This window comes from Lontra canadensis, unplaced genomic scaffold (genome assembly GCF_010015895.1).
Source record: "Lontra canadensis isolate GAN:19392208 unplaced genomic scaffold, GSC_riverotter_1.0 scaffold24, whole genome shotgun sequence".
Lineage (NCBI taxonomy): Eukaryota > Metazoa > Chordata > Mammalia > Carnivora > Mustelidae > Lontra > Lontra canadensis.
The window spans coordinates 1,477,151-1,493,893 of NW_022631018.1; the positions used below are offsets into that span (position 1 = coordinate 1,477,151).

The 16,743-nt window shown below is 37.4% G+C and overlaps 1 protein-coding gene across 1 annotated transcript in view; it reads right to left on the reverse strand.

The window, feature by feature from the left end:
- Positions 1 to 1,492: 1,492 nt before the first annotated feature.
- The window catches only part of PLA2G4A (phospholipase A2 group IVA), a 159,598-nt gene continuing 144,347 nt past the window's right edge, over positions 1,493 to 16,743 (reverse strand). The window contains exons 17-19 of the mRNA XM_032862608.1: positions 11,873 to 12,068; positions 10,201 to 10,358; positions 1,493 to 2,088 (exon numbers count right to left, since the gene is read on the reverse strand). Of these exons, the coding sequence (XP_032718499.1) occupies positions 1,957 to 2,088; positions 10,201 to 10,358; positions 11,873 to 12,068 (486 nt within the window). The 3' untranslated portion in view covers positions 1,493 to 1,956. The remainder of the gene's footprint in view (positions 2,089 to 10,200; positions 10,359 to 11,872; positions 12,069 to 16,743) is intronic.

Consider the following 16,743-nt stretch of genomic DNA (forward strand, 5'->3'; position numbering starts at 1 on the left):
TCTACACATTAACAACAGATTTTCTGGGGAAAAAAAAAGAAAAGAAATTGATCCCATTTACAGTAGTATCAAAACAATAAAATACTTAGAAATAAATTAAACTGAGGTGAAAAACCAACACTCTGAAAACTACAAGATACTGATGAAAAAAATAAAAGACAGAAGTAAATAGAAAGGTATCCTGTCAATACTACCAAAATCTACCATTAGTAGATTCAGTGCAATCCCTATCAAGACTCCAGAAGTAGAAAACACACTCCTCAAATTTATTTGGAATCACAAAAGACTCCAAATAGCCAAAGAAATGCAAAGAACAAAGCAGGAGGCATCATGCTTCCTGAGTTCAAGCTATACTATAAAGCTATAGTCATCAATACAGTACGGTACTGGTATAAAAACTGACAAATAGACCAATGGAACAGAATTGAGAGCCCAGAAATAAACCCAAATATATACCGTCAACTAATATTTCACAAGGCCAAGAATACTCAAAGGCGAAAAGACAGTCTCTTGAATAAATGGTGCTAAGATGATTGGATAGTCATTCTTCTTTCTTTGAGTTACCTTTCTTTAACCTCTCTATTCATTTGTCTTTTTTCCTCTCACCTTTTATTCATATTTACACATACGAGGAAAGACAACAAACAACACTAAAGAAGGGAACACTTGAAAGCTCATTCTTTCCTTGGCTGATTTATGCATTCAACAAATTAGTGCCCACCACAGGCCATCAGACATGCTGCAGGATCTGGGAATGTAGCAGTGGGCAGAGTGACAAAAATACCTGTCCTCAAGGACCTTACATTTCAGTGGAGGTGACCAACAATAAAGAGGATAAGTAAGTTTCCTTACTATGTTAGTTTCTCCTTATGTTTATGCCAACCCTGAACCTTCGCTGTTCAATGGTAATTGAAACCACAGTCATACAGAATAGACTGTCCCTAAGACATGTCTTGTAGATACAGCCCTTGCTACTCTTCTGGATTTTTCTCTGACGTCAACTGCTCTCTGGTGGACAAACAGTCCAACATATTCTCAAAGTAAAATGTTAAACTAGAAGAGGTTACATTTTTGTTTTCTCTACTTGCTGAACAGAGATGAAGCATTTGTTCAAGAAATGATACATGTGTGGCTCAGTTGTTAAGTGTCTGCCTTTGGCTCAGGTCATGACCCCAGGGTCCTGGGATTGAGCCTAGCATCAGGCTTCCTGCTCCAGGGGATCTTGGAGCATCTCCCTGCATCTCCCTCCTTCTCCCTGCTTGTGTTCCCTCTCACTGTCTCTCTGTCAAAAAATAAGCAAAATCTTAAAAAAAAAAAAATATACATGCTTTCTCCTTTGAGAAAAATAACCATGATTTAAAATGTTAAGTTTCACATTACCATTTAGGATTAACAATTTTTGTGTTTGAAAACCATGAGTCTGAGAATCTTTTGTAGCTACTCAATACAATACAATGCAATACTCCATTAAAAATAAACAAACTCAATTATCTCATGCTAATTGCATATGGGTGTATTTATTTCATATATGTATATATGTGTATATAAATAAAAAATAGTGTTGTCTCATGGGTTGAATAAATCCAGTCAGTGAATAACATTTTTACACAATGCAAAGTCGTACTTATTGAGACGGAACTGTTAAATATTCTAAAAGGAAAATATATTTTTTTAAAATATTTAGTTGGTGAGGAATATCTAAAATTACAGTATATGTCCCTACATTTGCATCAGGAAATCTATACCGACAGAAAACGCAGCTGAGTATATTTTTACATAATCACATCATCTCTCAACCTAACAAATTTGTAACAATATTATTCTCATACAGCTAAATAACTGCAACTTTGAGTACCAGCCAGTCTCTTGTGATCTGTACTGTGCTTTTAAATCCAGTTGTAATGGAATTTCAAACCGCCTCAGCATCAGAAATTGCTGCACTTCCCACTGCACAAACTATGCTGCAGGTTTGTTTAGAAACTCTTTGTTGAAGAATCGTCTTGCTTCCACATTACTAAGGGAAACAGAGCAGCGAGACGGATTCTGTTTTCTGTATTCAATGCTTTCAACTATGGCATTCTTTATCACCTGCAAATAGACAGAACGGATGTATAATTAGCATTGCTCTAAACTCATGTAAACATTTATTTGGTCAAAACAAAATCTAATTGATCTTTTTATTATAGTTTTCTTTTTGAAATAGAGAAATCTCTAAGTCATGCTTGTGTATATGTAAATCCAACATCCCACCATTATACTCTTGTTAAGCTCCTATCCAGACGGTCTTCCTTCTCCAGCCAGAGAAAGAACTATTCTGGGAATGTTCTGGATTTTGTGCTGATAAAATTGGAAATAAATTGTGTGTAACCTGGTAAATTTATATTTATTCTGGTTTTGAATGGGGGAGGTGATAAGAGGGAAGAAATAAGTAACTACTAAATGTAGAATTTATGTTCTTTACAGTTAGTAGACAAACAGAAATGAGGGGCCACAGGGGAGTAGAAGACCTTCTTTAAGCCTAATGAGAAAAGAAGGCATTGCTGACGAATTGCCTTGCTTTCTCAGCTAAACAAACAGTTATAAAACATGGATGTTCTCTATCTAGAAAATACCACACTTTGTGATTTTATTGATGATGACTTTCTTATTCAGACTAATTTTCACAGGTACTGAAATTAATGGTGACTACAACCTCTAAGAATTGCTATTCCAATCATAATCCTCTTCTGGTGTGACGTCAAACTAGTTAAGAACTTCTGGAAAGAAGGCAAGATTTGGAATTTGGTTGAAGCAGTTGTTGCAAAACAATGGAAAGAGCTTTGGAAGAGAGGCCTGTATATTAATCTTGGCTCTTTTTCTGATTTGGAACGCTTTCAAAATCACGAAGTCTCCATTCCCTAGGACACGACTATAGGATTTCATCTTAATCAATGAGCTAGAAGTTTGAGAGCACAGAAGAAAATCACAGGGACTATTTTACAATTCCCTTTATTCTCTACCCTAGGGATTGTTAAACGACATTAAGGTATTATCCACATGTGTTTCAGCCCTCTGCCATACTTGGCAAACCTGAGCAGCTTAGGACCCAAGGCCCCCTCACATCCAGATCTAGAGGGGCTCACTTTGCCCTGGAGATGTGTAGAGTGGTTTCCCCCATCCACATCTAGTGTCACCAGGCAAGCCAGGTTCAATGCCAGGAGGAGAGAGATTCGTGACCTGGGTGGTGCTAACATGCAACTAATATTCTGTGACTTCATGTTGGACCTGATGGGCAGGCCCATCTATTTCCCTAATGGTAACTTTAAACAACAAACAGTTATATTCTGGAAAGAGGGATTTATCACAGAAATGTGACACCTCTTTGCTTTATGATTTTTTAAAATTATATATAGAGAATAAATATAATAAAACATAGTATCATATATGTATGTATTTATAACTGTCTTATGGGCTCAAATGTTAGGGAGTCTTTTAAGTAAAGCAGGTATATGGTGAGCCCCTTCAGACCTATGAAGGAGACCTTGACCAAGAATATCCAGGCATAATTACTTCTTGGCTATGTGAGAGCAAGGGGAATTAGCTGAAATCCTTGAACTTGTTTTGTCTTCTTTAAAGTGGGAATAACAATACTAGTTTTGTTTTTGTGGGGATTAGAGACACTTTATATGAAGTACTTTGTACAACACCCAGCACCTAGGAAACGCTCCACAACTAGCATCTGTTTATTGTTGTTATTTTCAAACTGACCATATGTATGAAAATGCAGGAGCTTTACTATGGATATGAGGCTATAAAGTTTACTAGAAATAAACACACAACGTATATCCAATTATGGACTTACATGGTAAAAGTCAGGAAATCAATCCTGCTATTAAATGTGTCCTATTACACTTTTTTTTAAGATTATTTTTTTTCGTTGTTTTAAAAATTATTTTGATTAATATATAATGTACTATTTGCCCCAGGCATACAGTTTTTTTTTTTTTAAGATTTTATCGATTTATTTGAGAGAGAAAGCGAGTGAGCTAGTGTGCAGGGCTTGATCCCAGGACCCTGGGATCATGACCTGAGTTAAAGGCAGATGCTTAACCTACTGAGCCACAGAGGTGCCCTCCAACCCCACTACATCTTCTTTTAATAATCTCCTTGCTTTCTACATACTGTGTCAGCAAGTTTTCAGTTAGTTTCTCCTTCACCATACCAACACAAGACACAGGAACCCTCATTGCAGAGAAATACCCAAGTCAAATAAAAATCAACTCTTCACTTTCTAAATATCTAAAAAGCTTTAAAATATATAAACACATGTACACGGGGGAATTATATTAATAATGACTGCTACCAATTTCTTTATCATGAATTAATAAGCACAAAAAACCTCAGCAATATCAATACCATGAACTAGTAGTTTTCTCGTAAGTGGACCTTGGCAGGTGTTTCTAGTAAACACGCCATTATTATGAAGGAAAGAAAACATTTGTATTTATTAACTGAAAAACAAAACAAAACAAAAACAAAACCGCAAATCGTATGCAATTAGAATGCACAAGTTGAACCACTAGGTGGCACATTAACACTATGAAACCTTTGCCCAATTTTTCGAATTGCTGCAGAACATAGCCATTGGTTGTGATTTATTAATTCTATAATATAAACAGAAGAGGCTACCCCGAGTCCCACATCAGTGCTAAACCCAAACCACCCGGCATGATACACGGTACAGTTCCATGTATCCAAAGAAGCAATATTCTATCTTTGAATCTTCCTATTTTTTAAATAATATTAGGTGTAACCTTCAATAGTGTTTATATCTAATTTCCTCTTTCATTCCCCCCTGAAATTCATTGAGATTCTAAATCCTTCCCTTCTGTGGTATCCTACAACAGCCCTCCTCTCTCAAACGTCTCTAACCCTCCTGCCCCCCACCCCCCCACGTCATCCTTCAGGGGTGCCCTTCCATAGCCTCCTAACTGTTGGTCCAGGCTCTTTCAATCTACGGTGAGAAAGGCAGAGAAAAAGAAAAGGAAACATGCAAAATGTGATCGTCTCCCCAAAAGGAACAAATTTAGAGACATGAGATTGGTTAGAAGCAGCCCACAAGCAAATACTGAATTCCCACAACAGAAAATTTAAAATGACCTCAATGAGGAAGTTATCACATATTTTGAAAGAGAATAAAAATTACAGATACAGAAGAATACAAGAAGATATTCCAGTCTAAATTGCCAAGAATCTGCCAGCAAATGTCTGCCTTTCCCATAAATACATAAGTGTTTTTCAAAGTCCATAATCTGAGGGTTTTGAAAGGGCTGGGGGTGGGAGGTTGAGGGAACCAGGTGGTGGGTAGTAGAGAGGGCATGGATTGCATGGAGCACTGGGTGTGGTGCAAAAACAATGAATACTGTTACGCTGAAAAGAAAAAATTAAAAAAAAAACAAAAAACAAACAAACAAAAAAACATAAGTGTTGGGGCGCCTGGGTGGCTAAGTGGGTTAAGCCTCTGCCTTCAGCTCAGGTCATGATCTCAGGGTCCGGGGATTGAGTCCCCACACTGGGCTCTCTGCTCAGCAGGGAGCCTACTTCTTCCTCTCTGCCTGCCTCTCTGCCTACCTGTGATCTCTGTCTGTCAAATGAATAAATTTTAAAAATCTTCAAAAAAACAGAACAAAACAAAACCAACCCCCAAACCAAAAAAACTTAAGTGTCATGAAAGGAGCCTTATTAGTCTTGTCAGTTTTGATCGCAGCACTCTCAGTAGAAAGACAAACCTGTAAAAAGCCTGAAGGTGGGAGATCGTGGTATGTGTAGGAAGCATCTGGGAACTGGTCTGGCTAGAAAGGAGACTGTGTTTGGAAAATAGTAGGAAATAAGACTGCCTGAAAAACAGATGGCTCAAAAGTGAGGGAAAAACCAGCAATCCCATCTTGGCTCCCCACATGACTGTGTGACGACCTCCATTACCCTTGACTCAGTTTCTTCACCTATAAATAAAGATACCTACCTCAGAGGCTAGTTTTGAGTGTTAAACAGTTGAGGAAAAAATACCTAGCTTATGTTCTTTTTCTTTTTTGCATGAGTGTATCCTTAGTTACTAAAACAGTGCCTGACATAGGAGATACTTAATACATACGTGTTGAATTAATGAATAAGTAAGATGGAAAGAGATTATAGGCAACATTAAAGATAGATGAATTTGGGCCTCACATACTAGGCCATGATATAGAATAAGCTTCTAAATGACTTTTAAAAGATAAAAACTTTAACTTGTACCTAAACGCTATTATGAGATGAAATATCAATAAATTAAGAATTAAGTACCAGTACTTCTGGATATATACTTTTCCTCATTTATTTATTAATTAATTTATTTTTTGAGAGGGAAAGAGAGTGCAAGCAGGGGTGGGGGAAGGGCTGAGGGAGAGGGAGAGAGAGAACGTAAGCAGGCTCCATGCCCAGCGTGGAGTTCACCTGGAGCTCACCGTGAGGCTCCATCTCACGACCCTGAGATCACGACGTGATCCAAAATCAAGAGTTGGATCCTTAACTGACTGAGACACACAGGCACCCCACTTTTCCTTATTTTAATTAGCATCTAGTATTTAACACTTTATAGAAAATATTTGAGAAGGAATTTTAAAAGCTCATTATTATGAACCATTGGCATATATTGAATAAACCAACACATAACCTGTTCTTAGGATGTGCCTACTGATTTAACAAACTGAATGAGTGGGACTGCCTAACAGGACATTTTCCTGTGAGCGCTGCATCAACAAGGTCCTGGGAAAGGAGCTCTCAGAGCCACATTCTCTCCAGAGCAAGCTGGTGGTTTATGAGGAGAGCATGTAGCCACACTCCGTGCCCAGGCATACACGGTGTAGAGTCTATGTGGTCAGAAATCCTGCCTCCAACTCACAGACCTGCATCCTTGCTACCCCTTCTCCCTATCCCCTCGAACTCTTCAACAATTTCAGCCAACAAGTCAATGGCATTTTAAAAATCATTCACGAAAATTTTATTGCATGTTTCTTTTAGGGGCCAGGCATTGTGATGAGTGTCTCTGGAGGATACAAGAGGTAAATAAGGCCAGTTATTGTTTTTAAAGGGTTTCAAATTTATAAGTCAAAGCAGAAGACAATATGAACACTGATAATAATTGCTACCATTATCATATTAGCTGCTTCAATTTGTTGAGTATGTCTTACATGCCAAGCCCTTAAATTATATTATTTTACTTAATCCTCACCCTGGTCTTGTAAGATATGCCATCACCATTTCCCCTTACAAAAGAGGAAAGGAAAATTTGGAAAAGTTAGCCAAAGTGTCCACGGTTACTCAGCCAAGAGGGAGGAAGCAAGGATTTGAACACCCAATTTGGTCTGACTCCAAAGCTCCTGCATTTCCCGCATACCACATGTCTATTGGTGTAAGTCACTCTATGTTTCTATGTTACGTTTTTTAAAACACTCATACACAAACCAGCATCACTCCCCACCCCCCATCACCGCCATTAAATACCGCCACTGTAAAGGACTGAGGCAATGGTCAGTGAGAAGGAATTTGGGAGGACTGAGTAAGTGTGGACACCTGATGCTGACGAGAAACCCAGGCTGCTGTCAGGACGGGAGCAGAAACAGAGTGAACATTCTCTAAAGATGAATGAGAATTTTGGGTCAGCCAAGCAGGCCAGCTAGGATCTCTGGAGAAAATAAAGCAACAGAAGCACACAGCTGTGGGAGACAGGGTGGCCTTTTCAGAATAAAACACTGAGCCAGAATGTTAATTGAAGATGAAAATTTGCCTTAAGCCACAAACGTGAAAACCGTCTTCTCTGGAGTTGGTGGTGGGGATCTGCATTAGAAGAATTTATATTCCCGGGTTCACAGTCTACAAGCCTGTGGCAAGTGATTACATTAGCTGCCTTGCTGAGGTGTGAATTAGTAAGCTACTCTATTCAAATGGTGTGGGAATGAGTGATTTAGCTAATGACTGAGCCTAATGAGCTCTTTAGCATTTTACCCTGGCAGTTTTGTTGGTCTTTTATCAAGAAGCTTTTGATTCTGATAAATTATGTTTTCTTGGTTAAAAGTGAGGGTTTGGGGAGGGTCATCAAAAAAGAGACAAAATATCAGTGAACACTGGAATTCCTACCTGGGTATGAGATGTACACTCATGCAGACATACACACACACACACACACACACACACACACACACGAATCACTTGAACACAAGTCTCAATGGTCATGTAATCTAAGAGCAAGCTTACATTCATTCATGCCACCTTCAGCCCCCAAAATTTACTGCCTCCGCTGCTATTACCTGTACAGATTTGTCTATATTATTAATTCTGGGCATTTGCAAAGGTCTTGGGGTGTATCCATCCTGGTATAGGGAATAGACACACATAGGTAAGTTTCCCATTTATCAAGCGGCTTCTGACTGTTCATACATCATCTAATGATTCATTCTTGCTGTCATGACAGGTCCCGTTACACCTATCTCAGAGATGAGGCAACTGAGGCCCAGAAAGTCTAGATAGCTTATTTCAAGTCACACACGTGGTCCATCTGAGATATAAATGAGATATAAAGCCCATGACCTGACCTTGCTTCTACATGCTATGCCAGAGAATTTCTTGGATGCAATCAAATCTTGCTTTATTAATTAATGTTTGATGAGTGAGTTATTTTGGAATTCAGTCTGTTTTTGCTTGAGCTTTTACTTTTTCCTCTATGTGTGAATCAAACTACTTTGAAGAATATATAAATAGAATTATATCATTCTTTATAGCAAACAGCTTAGCAGGCTTTATATAAACCAGAACTGAAAAAAACGAGAAAAATGTAGTTGTTTAAGTTACAGATATAGATATCTATCCACTCACACTCATCTATAATATACACAGATATGTACATATACAGATAAAAAAATATATATATGTATGTATCCTTTTATTTTTCCAAGTCCAAGAGGATATTTATATATCCCTACAGTCTATTTTTTTTTTTTTCCATTTGAGGACAACTGATCGAGTTTAGTACATTTCATCCCAAGGAATACATTGTTTTGAGTCTGTTAGTTTCATACTAGAAATAGGATTTTTCTGATATTACCCCTTATTTCTCTTTTGACAACATGGGCTTTTATAAAACACAAATCTCTATCTTGAGAATGTCTGTTCACTCCCTATAAATCATAGATTAAAATACTGATTTTCTCTTAATATTCTTTAAATTTTCAGCATAGCATATCGATTCCAGATGACTACTGATTGAAGATAAAAGAAAAAAGAAAAAATATATTTAGAAAACTAATCCCATATACACAGACCCCTCATCCATATATTACGCTTTCTTTGGCCCCATTTGTAAAGTATCAAAAAGACTGGCAAATCAGATACAACACGTTTCCCTTTCCAATTAATTTCTTTTTTACTCTTTTTTTTTTAAATGTGCAAAATCCAGCTAGGCTAATGAACTTGGGCTTTCACAATGGATAATAATTTGTCAGACACTGCAATTTGGAACTATAAGCCAACATGATTCCTGTTACACACACAACAGTGTTCTTAAATGGTGAGTTAGAGATTACAGAATTTCACACAGTCATGGAATCTTAGTAGCAGATATAGTGGGGTTAGGGATGACCTCAGTGAAGAGATGACTTGTTTCTGAAGTTCCTAATGCAAAGTGTATGTGTTATCTCATGGGCTAAAAATGGGAAGGCTGCTACTTTTGGCAACATTCCCAAGACCTACAAAAATAAAGGCATTTAAAAGCATGAGTGTATCTATGAAAACCTGTGATATTTTAGCAGGTTAACTACACTTCTGGTTATACTCACTTTCCCACTCTTATATTTCCTTTTTATCACTTTTCTTCCTACTCATAACTTATTTTTATCAGATGATGAATACATCAGATACCTTGGGAAAGAAGCTGAGTATTAACCAATCCTTCAATCAAATAATCATACAAAATATGCACTCTGCCAATTTAAGGAGATTACTTTTTCTTATTTGTGAATTTTACAGTGTTCTTCTGGAGAGTAATAAAATAATGTACAAAAATAAAATGGTACGATTTGGGTGGTATCGATCATAAATGTTATTTTTATTTTTAATGAATTAAAAAGGTATTGCTATGTTCATGTGATATGGAAGTATGTGACATTGTCAATGATCACAGGAGATACTTACATCAATGTTGTTCAGGGTATTGAAGTGCATAAGATCATGCAGCCTTTTGAATGCTTGATTTGGATATTGAAAGTTGAAGGTCGAAAATGGTGATTCAGGGTCATCAAAAATATCAAAATCCGCTATCTCTTTCTCTTCTTTGGTTTCTCTTGGAACACCTAAATATTAAAAGAGTCTCAAATGGTGTAATTTTGAAAACAGCAAAATATCTCTAAAACCCAAGGAAGAAAACATACAAATAGCTGTAAACATAACATAGAGAGACCCCACTGGGGTCATGGGATCTGTAGTAAAGACTGTTATGCTCCCAGCTATATTGCCTGGGTTGGGATATCCAGGTGTTCTACCTGGGAAACTTCCAATGGCCCGCATCTGCATCTTTCTACCCCATCCTGCAACAGGGATGGGGGGGCTGTTTTGCTAGCAGCAGGATGTAAATTCTGATAAATAACACTGTCCCCCAGGCAGCAGTAAACCAAAGACTCTAGGAAGTTAGGATATAAATACCCCAGTTCCTTTGCCTTTTGTGGTATGAATAGGAAGGATGATTCTAGAACATAGTTTCTATTCCATTTCCTAGGCTTTTTCAACAGGATCAAATGCACCTCATGGTAGTTGGCTTACTGACACATCTTTTGTTGTCTACCTTCCTTTATCACTTCCCTACATCCTTAGTAACATTCCCTAGGTCCACTCAAATAAACAGTCTGCACTTGATTTCTTTTCCTGGAATCTGCTTCTGGGGGAATCCAAACCAAAACATTATCTAACTGTGTTCATGCCACAGGAATCCCATATGCAGTCTCTCCTTGAGAATTAATAGAAAATTAGATAGAAAATTGATAGAAAATTCTCTAGGTTTCAAGTACTCTACTATTCAGTAGTAACTAAAAATGCCCACCAATTCTTCCTTCTCTTGTTTTGAAGTATGACTTGTAATAACCTCCCTTCTCTGTCTTCCATCACCATCTGGAAGAGCCCTTTCTTCTCCATCGTCCCATGTCAAATCTACCATAACTATCTTTCATATCTTTCCTGTCATAACTGCACTTTCTGGTCCAAGGATAATATGATTTTTAGGCCTTGAGTATCCGCCCATCAATCTCTAGATCTCCTTTTGTAAATCAGTATTTTCCAGGATATAGAAGAATCTATAGACTCTGGATGTAATAAAGCAGGACAACCATGCCTTGAACATGATTCTCTTTTTCTGTGAAATATAATGAAACAATCTGAAATGACTATCTATGTTGTATTGTTGGATTATATTAATCCTGTGGTCACTTAAAGTTCCCAGAGTTTTTGCATAATTTGTTCTGAAATAAGGGCTCCCTTGCAAGGGTAATTTTCAAAATATTTAATAATCCCTAAGTCAAGGGTTCCAATTAATCAGAAGTAACATCAGCCCAGGTTTTGAGTAAAGCCCTAGAGATTTTTATTGAGCCAGTTGTTGACGAATCAGTTTCTGAATTATGAAGAATGCAGGGAATCTTGGAGGGAGAAAGAGGGAAAGTACTTGAGGTCTCAGGATAGTAGCTATTTATCAGGGTAAGGGAAGCATTCAGAATTGTAGTAGCGAGTACAGCAAGTGCCATTATAAACCTACTTAATACGACTCTTGCTCCTTTACCAGATCTGTACTTTACAGAATATAATTTATTCCCCCACGTACCTGGAGCCTTGTACTTTCTGAAGTTGATGTTGGCCAGAACAAAGTGGATGATAGTTGGGCAATCCTTCTCCATATCAGGATTCTTGGGTTTAAAGACATAGCATTCTTTCAGACCTTCTCGATCAAACACTTGAGGATCAATCTTTGGAAAGGGGAGCTTGTTCATTCTGGCCCACTTTTCTGCAAGCAGAAGTTCCTGTGGAGGAGAGGTAAAGATGCATTTGGGAATTTTCAGTTTTCATTTATTCATTTGGGCTGGTTATCATTCCATATTCATCAGGTGTTAACTGTGTGCTAGCAATGTGCTCCTTGTAAAATGAATAATGACCCTGTTCTCAAGAAGCTCATTAATCTGAAAAAAAAAATCATAAAAGCAATCTATAAACAAACTCATTATTATGTTAGTTCTTGGCATAGAGCTCACTCCATAGAAGGCATGTGAAAATTTACTGATGAATTGAACTGAATGTAATTATAGTGATGTAATTGTTACAGGAAAAAAAAATTAGGGCTCTGGCTATTTTATAAGCCATGTGAACACTTTTTAACCCTTCAGAGTCAAAGAATGATGAAACAAAATGAGGAACACCCTGGTACTGAATTTTCACTTATACCTTCTCAACACAACCAACTGAAAGTAGTAAATTTTATGTATACAAATATATTTGAATTACTCTGAATCTTTTTTTTTTTTTTTTTGCTTCTGTTTATGAAAAGAATTTAGCCTCTAGACTCACAATGTTCTATGTGTAGTGACCAAGAATGGGCCAGACAGGGAAACCAAGAGTTTAGTTAATGGGCGTGGCAGATGGTGTGATGGTTTCCACCTACTAGCTTCCTTCCCGGTATGAGAATTATACATATCCACCAGAATGAGAGGACACCTAGACAGAGTGACAGCAGCTCATCTATAGCTGCTGACATGAAACATGACCAAGAAACATACATGTTTGTTGTTGGCCACTGAGATTTTAGGTTTATTTCTGCATCAAGGCTGACAAATGTTGTGGGTAAGCATACACATACAGTATTAGATTTAAACAAGGAAGCATAAATCAATATGGAGAGATGCCATAAATACAGCTCATTTATATTTATGTACAGCTTAAGGGGTAGTAGGAAAAATAAGAAGCAGACTCTCAGTGGTAAAAGGGCAGACTTGGGGGGGCCTGACTGCCAGAGTTCAAATGCAAGCTGTGGGACCATGGGCATGTTTCTTAATGCCTCCACACTCAATAGCCTCAACTATAAAATGAGTATGATAATAATAATGTATATCTCATGATTGCCATTAGAATAAAATAATATCCGTGCAGTATTTAGAATGGTGCTGGACACCTATCACTTCTATACAGAAGTTTGATAAATAAATGTCAATGAAGAGAGGCAAAGAGGTGGAAAGGGAAAAGTAAGGAAAGAAAAGGAAAAAGCAAGAGAGACAGGTACAGAGAAATTCCCATAGCGACGAGGTTTTAGGGAAATGATCATTATGATCTAAAGTTATTTTAACTACTCTTTGTCATCACATCTATTTATTCATTGATAACCATTAGCTGCAAATCAAAGCTCCAACGCTAAGAGGTGGGGACATCACCATGAGTGAAACTCTTGTCATTATGGGATTTATAAGCCTGGTGAGTGAGAGATAATAATCAATTAACTCCTTTGCTTAAAACCGTAGTAAATACTATGAAAAAAGTATTCACCATGAGATTTGCAGTACATGTGGACTATTTCCTCCGAGTGTACATTAATTCATTCTACAATTATTACTAAACACCTGGGGCACCTGGGTGGCTCAGTGGGTTAAGCCTCTGCCTTCGGCTCAGGTCATGATCTCAGGGTCCTGGGATCGAGCCCCGCATCGGGCTCTCTGCTCAGCAGGGAGCCTGCTTCCCCCTCTCTCTCTGCCTGCCTCTCTGCTGACTTGTGATCTCTCTGTGTCTATCAAATAAATAAATAAAAATCTGAAAAAAAAATATTACTAAACACCTGCTATGTTCTAGGCATAACTTGGCTGTCTTTGAATCCTGGACGATCATAAATCAATGGGAAAGATAAATAATAGATTTCATCATACAGTATGATAGAGGCAGAGGATGCGAGGGATGGCTTCATGCCTGGGCTGTGGAGTCTGAAAGGCCCACCTCAAACACAGACACTTTGATTTACTAGCTGGGTGGTCTGAGACACACTGTATAGCCACCACAAGTCAACAGGGAAGAAATTATTTTGTAGTGTGTATGTAGTGATATTCCCCTAATGGCACCATGGGAATCATAAGAACCAACCAATCAACCAAACAAGGACCAGGCTGTTCACTATCCCTGAAATAGTATGCTCCCAACCCCGTTTCACCTACATTCTACCTGTTTATTTCTCAGCAACTCATTTTCTATCACTGCATGTAAAGTTAATACCATTATCTTCCTCAGGATTGCTATGAGGATTAAACGAGATAATGTGTTTTTTAAAACTCAGTAATTTATATTTAACAATATTATTTATATTTAAACAGCACCTTAAATTTATAGAAAAATATACATTGAACTTTCACTGTTCTTTTTTTTTATAATTTTATTTTTTATAAACATATATATATATATATATTTTTTCCCCCAGGGGTACAGGTCTGTGAATCTCCACGTTTACAAACTTCACAGCAATCACCATAGCACATACCCTACCCAATGTCCATAACCCCCCCCTCCCAACCCCCCTCTGCCCAGCAACCCTCAGTTTGTTTTGTGAGATTAAGAGTCACTTATGGTTTGTCTCCCACTTTCACTGTTCTTGATGCTTCTGGAATGTTGTGAATTTTACATTGATCAACTCTTAGTACCATTTACAATAAAAATCTGGGAGAACAAAGGATTTAATGTATATTAAAGCAGTTGCATAAACTAGTAGGAAAAATATATTTTACTAAAAAATAATATATTTTATTATATAGTATATTTATATATAGTCTAGTTTGAAATATGAGGAAATTTAAGGAAACTTTTATCACTAGCTCCTTTTTTATTCTTTTATCACTAGCTCCTTCCTGTTCAGTTGAATTATTCAGCTTATTTCTTGTCTGGTACTTTCACAATTTTTCAATCAAGATTATTCAACACCAAAATAAAACCAAAAGTTCATACTGTAGATCAATTGCGTGAGAATGAGACAAAAAAAAGAGCTTTCTAGTGTTTACAAACATGACTCAGGATGACTAACCATGTGTGGATGTGTGGGGAAAGAGGAAAAGGGAACTTCGTGAGGTAAAAGACCAAGCTATTTTTAGATAGATATCTCATGCTGGAATCAGGAAGCGATCGAAACTTTCCCTTTCCTGATATGATCCTTCTGTGGAAAAGGTTAAAAACTGATGACTGTAGAGACGGTGATTATGGGATGGAAAAACTACCTCCTTCCTAATGTCTCATTTCTGTTTGTAAAGACTGAGAAACAATGACCCAGACTATGACTAGGGCAGACGAGTTTGAAAGGGGTATTTTGGAAGAATGCCATGAGCAAGAACACGGCTGCTTCGTAAGTTATGGCGATATGCCTAGCGTAAGCGTCCATTTTGGTTGCTGGACACCTCAGACACTTCAGACTTCCATAAACTAATTAATGGTAAATTTATACAGTACTAAAATGATTTTCTGTGGAGATAAAAATTTAATAGTACCCTTCACCCTTGATAATTTATAGGATGTACTCATTTCTGAGTACTAAGACACTGTGAAGGATAAGAAAAGCAGTCTAACTGACACAGAAATATATTCAAACTATAGCATGAGTGGCATATACATGCCATCTTATTTATTTTTACATATGGATAAATATACATATGTATTTTTAAAATATATAAATATTTATATAATATATATGTGTATACAATTTAGATTTTCTCAAGAGGAAATGAGGTTTTCCTTTGCACACACCTAGGGAATGTGCTTTCTATGATGTTTCTCAATATTTACAGTCTATTTTGGATTGGGAAGAGGTATAAATATAAATATGCATGTGAATATGTAAATAAATCGAATCTTAAAAAAATGAAGCAAGGGCGCCTGGGTGGCTCAGTGGGTTAAAGCCTCTGCCTTTGGCTCAGGTCATGATCTCAGGGTCCTGGGAATGAGCCCCACATCCGGCTCTCTGCTCAGCGGGGAGCCTGCTTCCCTCTCTCTCTGCCTGCCTCTCTGCCTACTTATGCTCTCTGTCTGTCAAATAAACAAAATCTTAAAAAAAAAGTGGGTTAAAAAAATGAAGCAAGTAATAGAAGATACAATGGGACAGAAACTACAATTTAGAATTCAGTATTTTGTGGGTATGGTCATCATCACTTCCAATAAAAAGTATGCTGGTATTAGGATCTAAGAACTTTATAATGCAACAGGTGTGAAAATAATTTTGCATATTTAATAATAATAATGGAATTTACATGGCACTTTATAGTTCTTGTTACTTCTTCACTAAGATGTTACTATATTTTCACAAAAGTATGTAGAGAATGTAATCTTGGGTATATCTACTCATCAAAAGGCATCTTATCCTTAATGTCCGATACAGGTGTAGTGGTTTCAGTGGGGGCCTTCCAAAAGAGAAGTTCATGTTCTTACTCCTCTACCCAGCCGCAGGACATATGAATGTGACCTTATTTGGAAGAGGGGTTTGCAAATGTAATTAAGCTGAGGGTCTGAGGATGAGATCATCATGGGTAATATGAGTGGGTCATAAACCCGATGACAAATACCCTCATAAGAAGACGCACACAGAGGAGAGGCCATATGGAGCAGTGTCCAGGCTGACACTGGAGTTATGCAGCCATAAACCAAGGAAAGCCTGGATCTGCCAGATGCTGGAAAAGGCAAGGACAAATT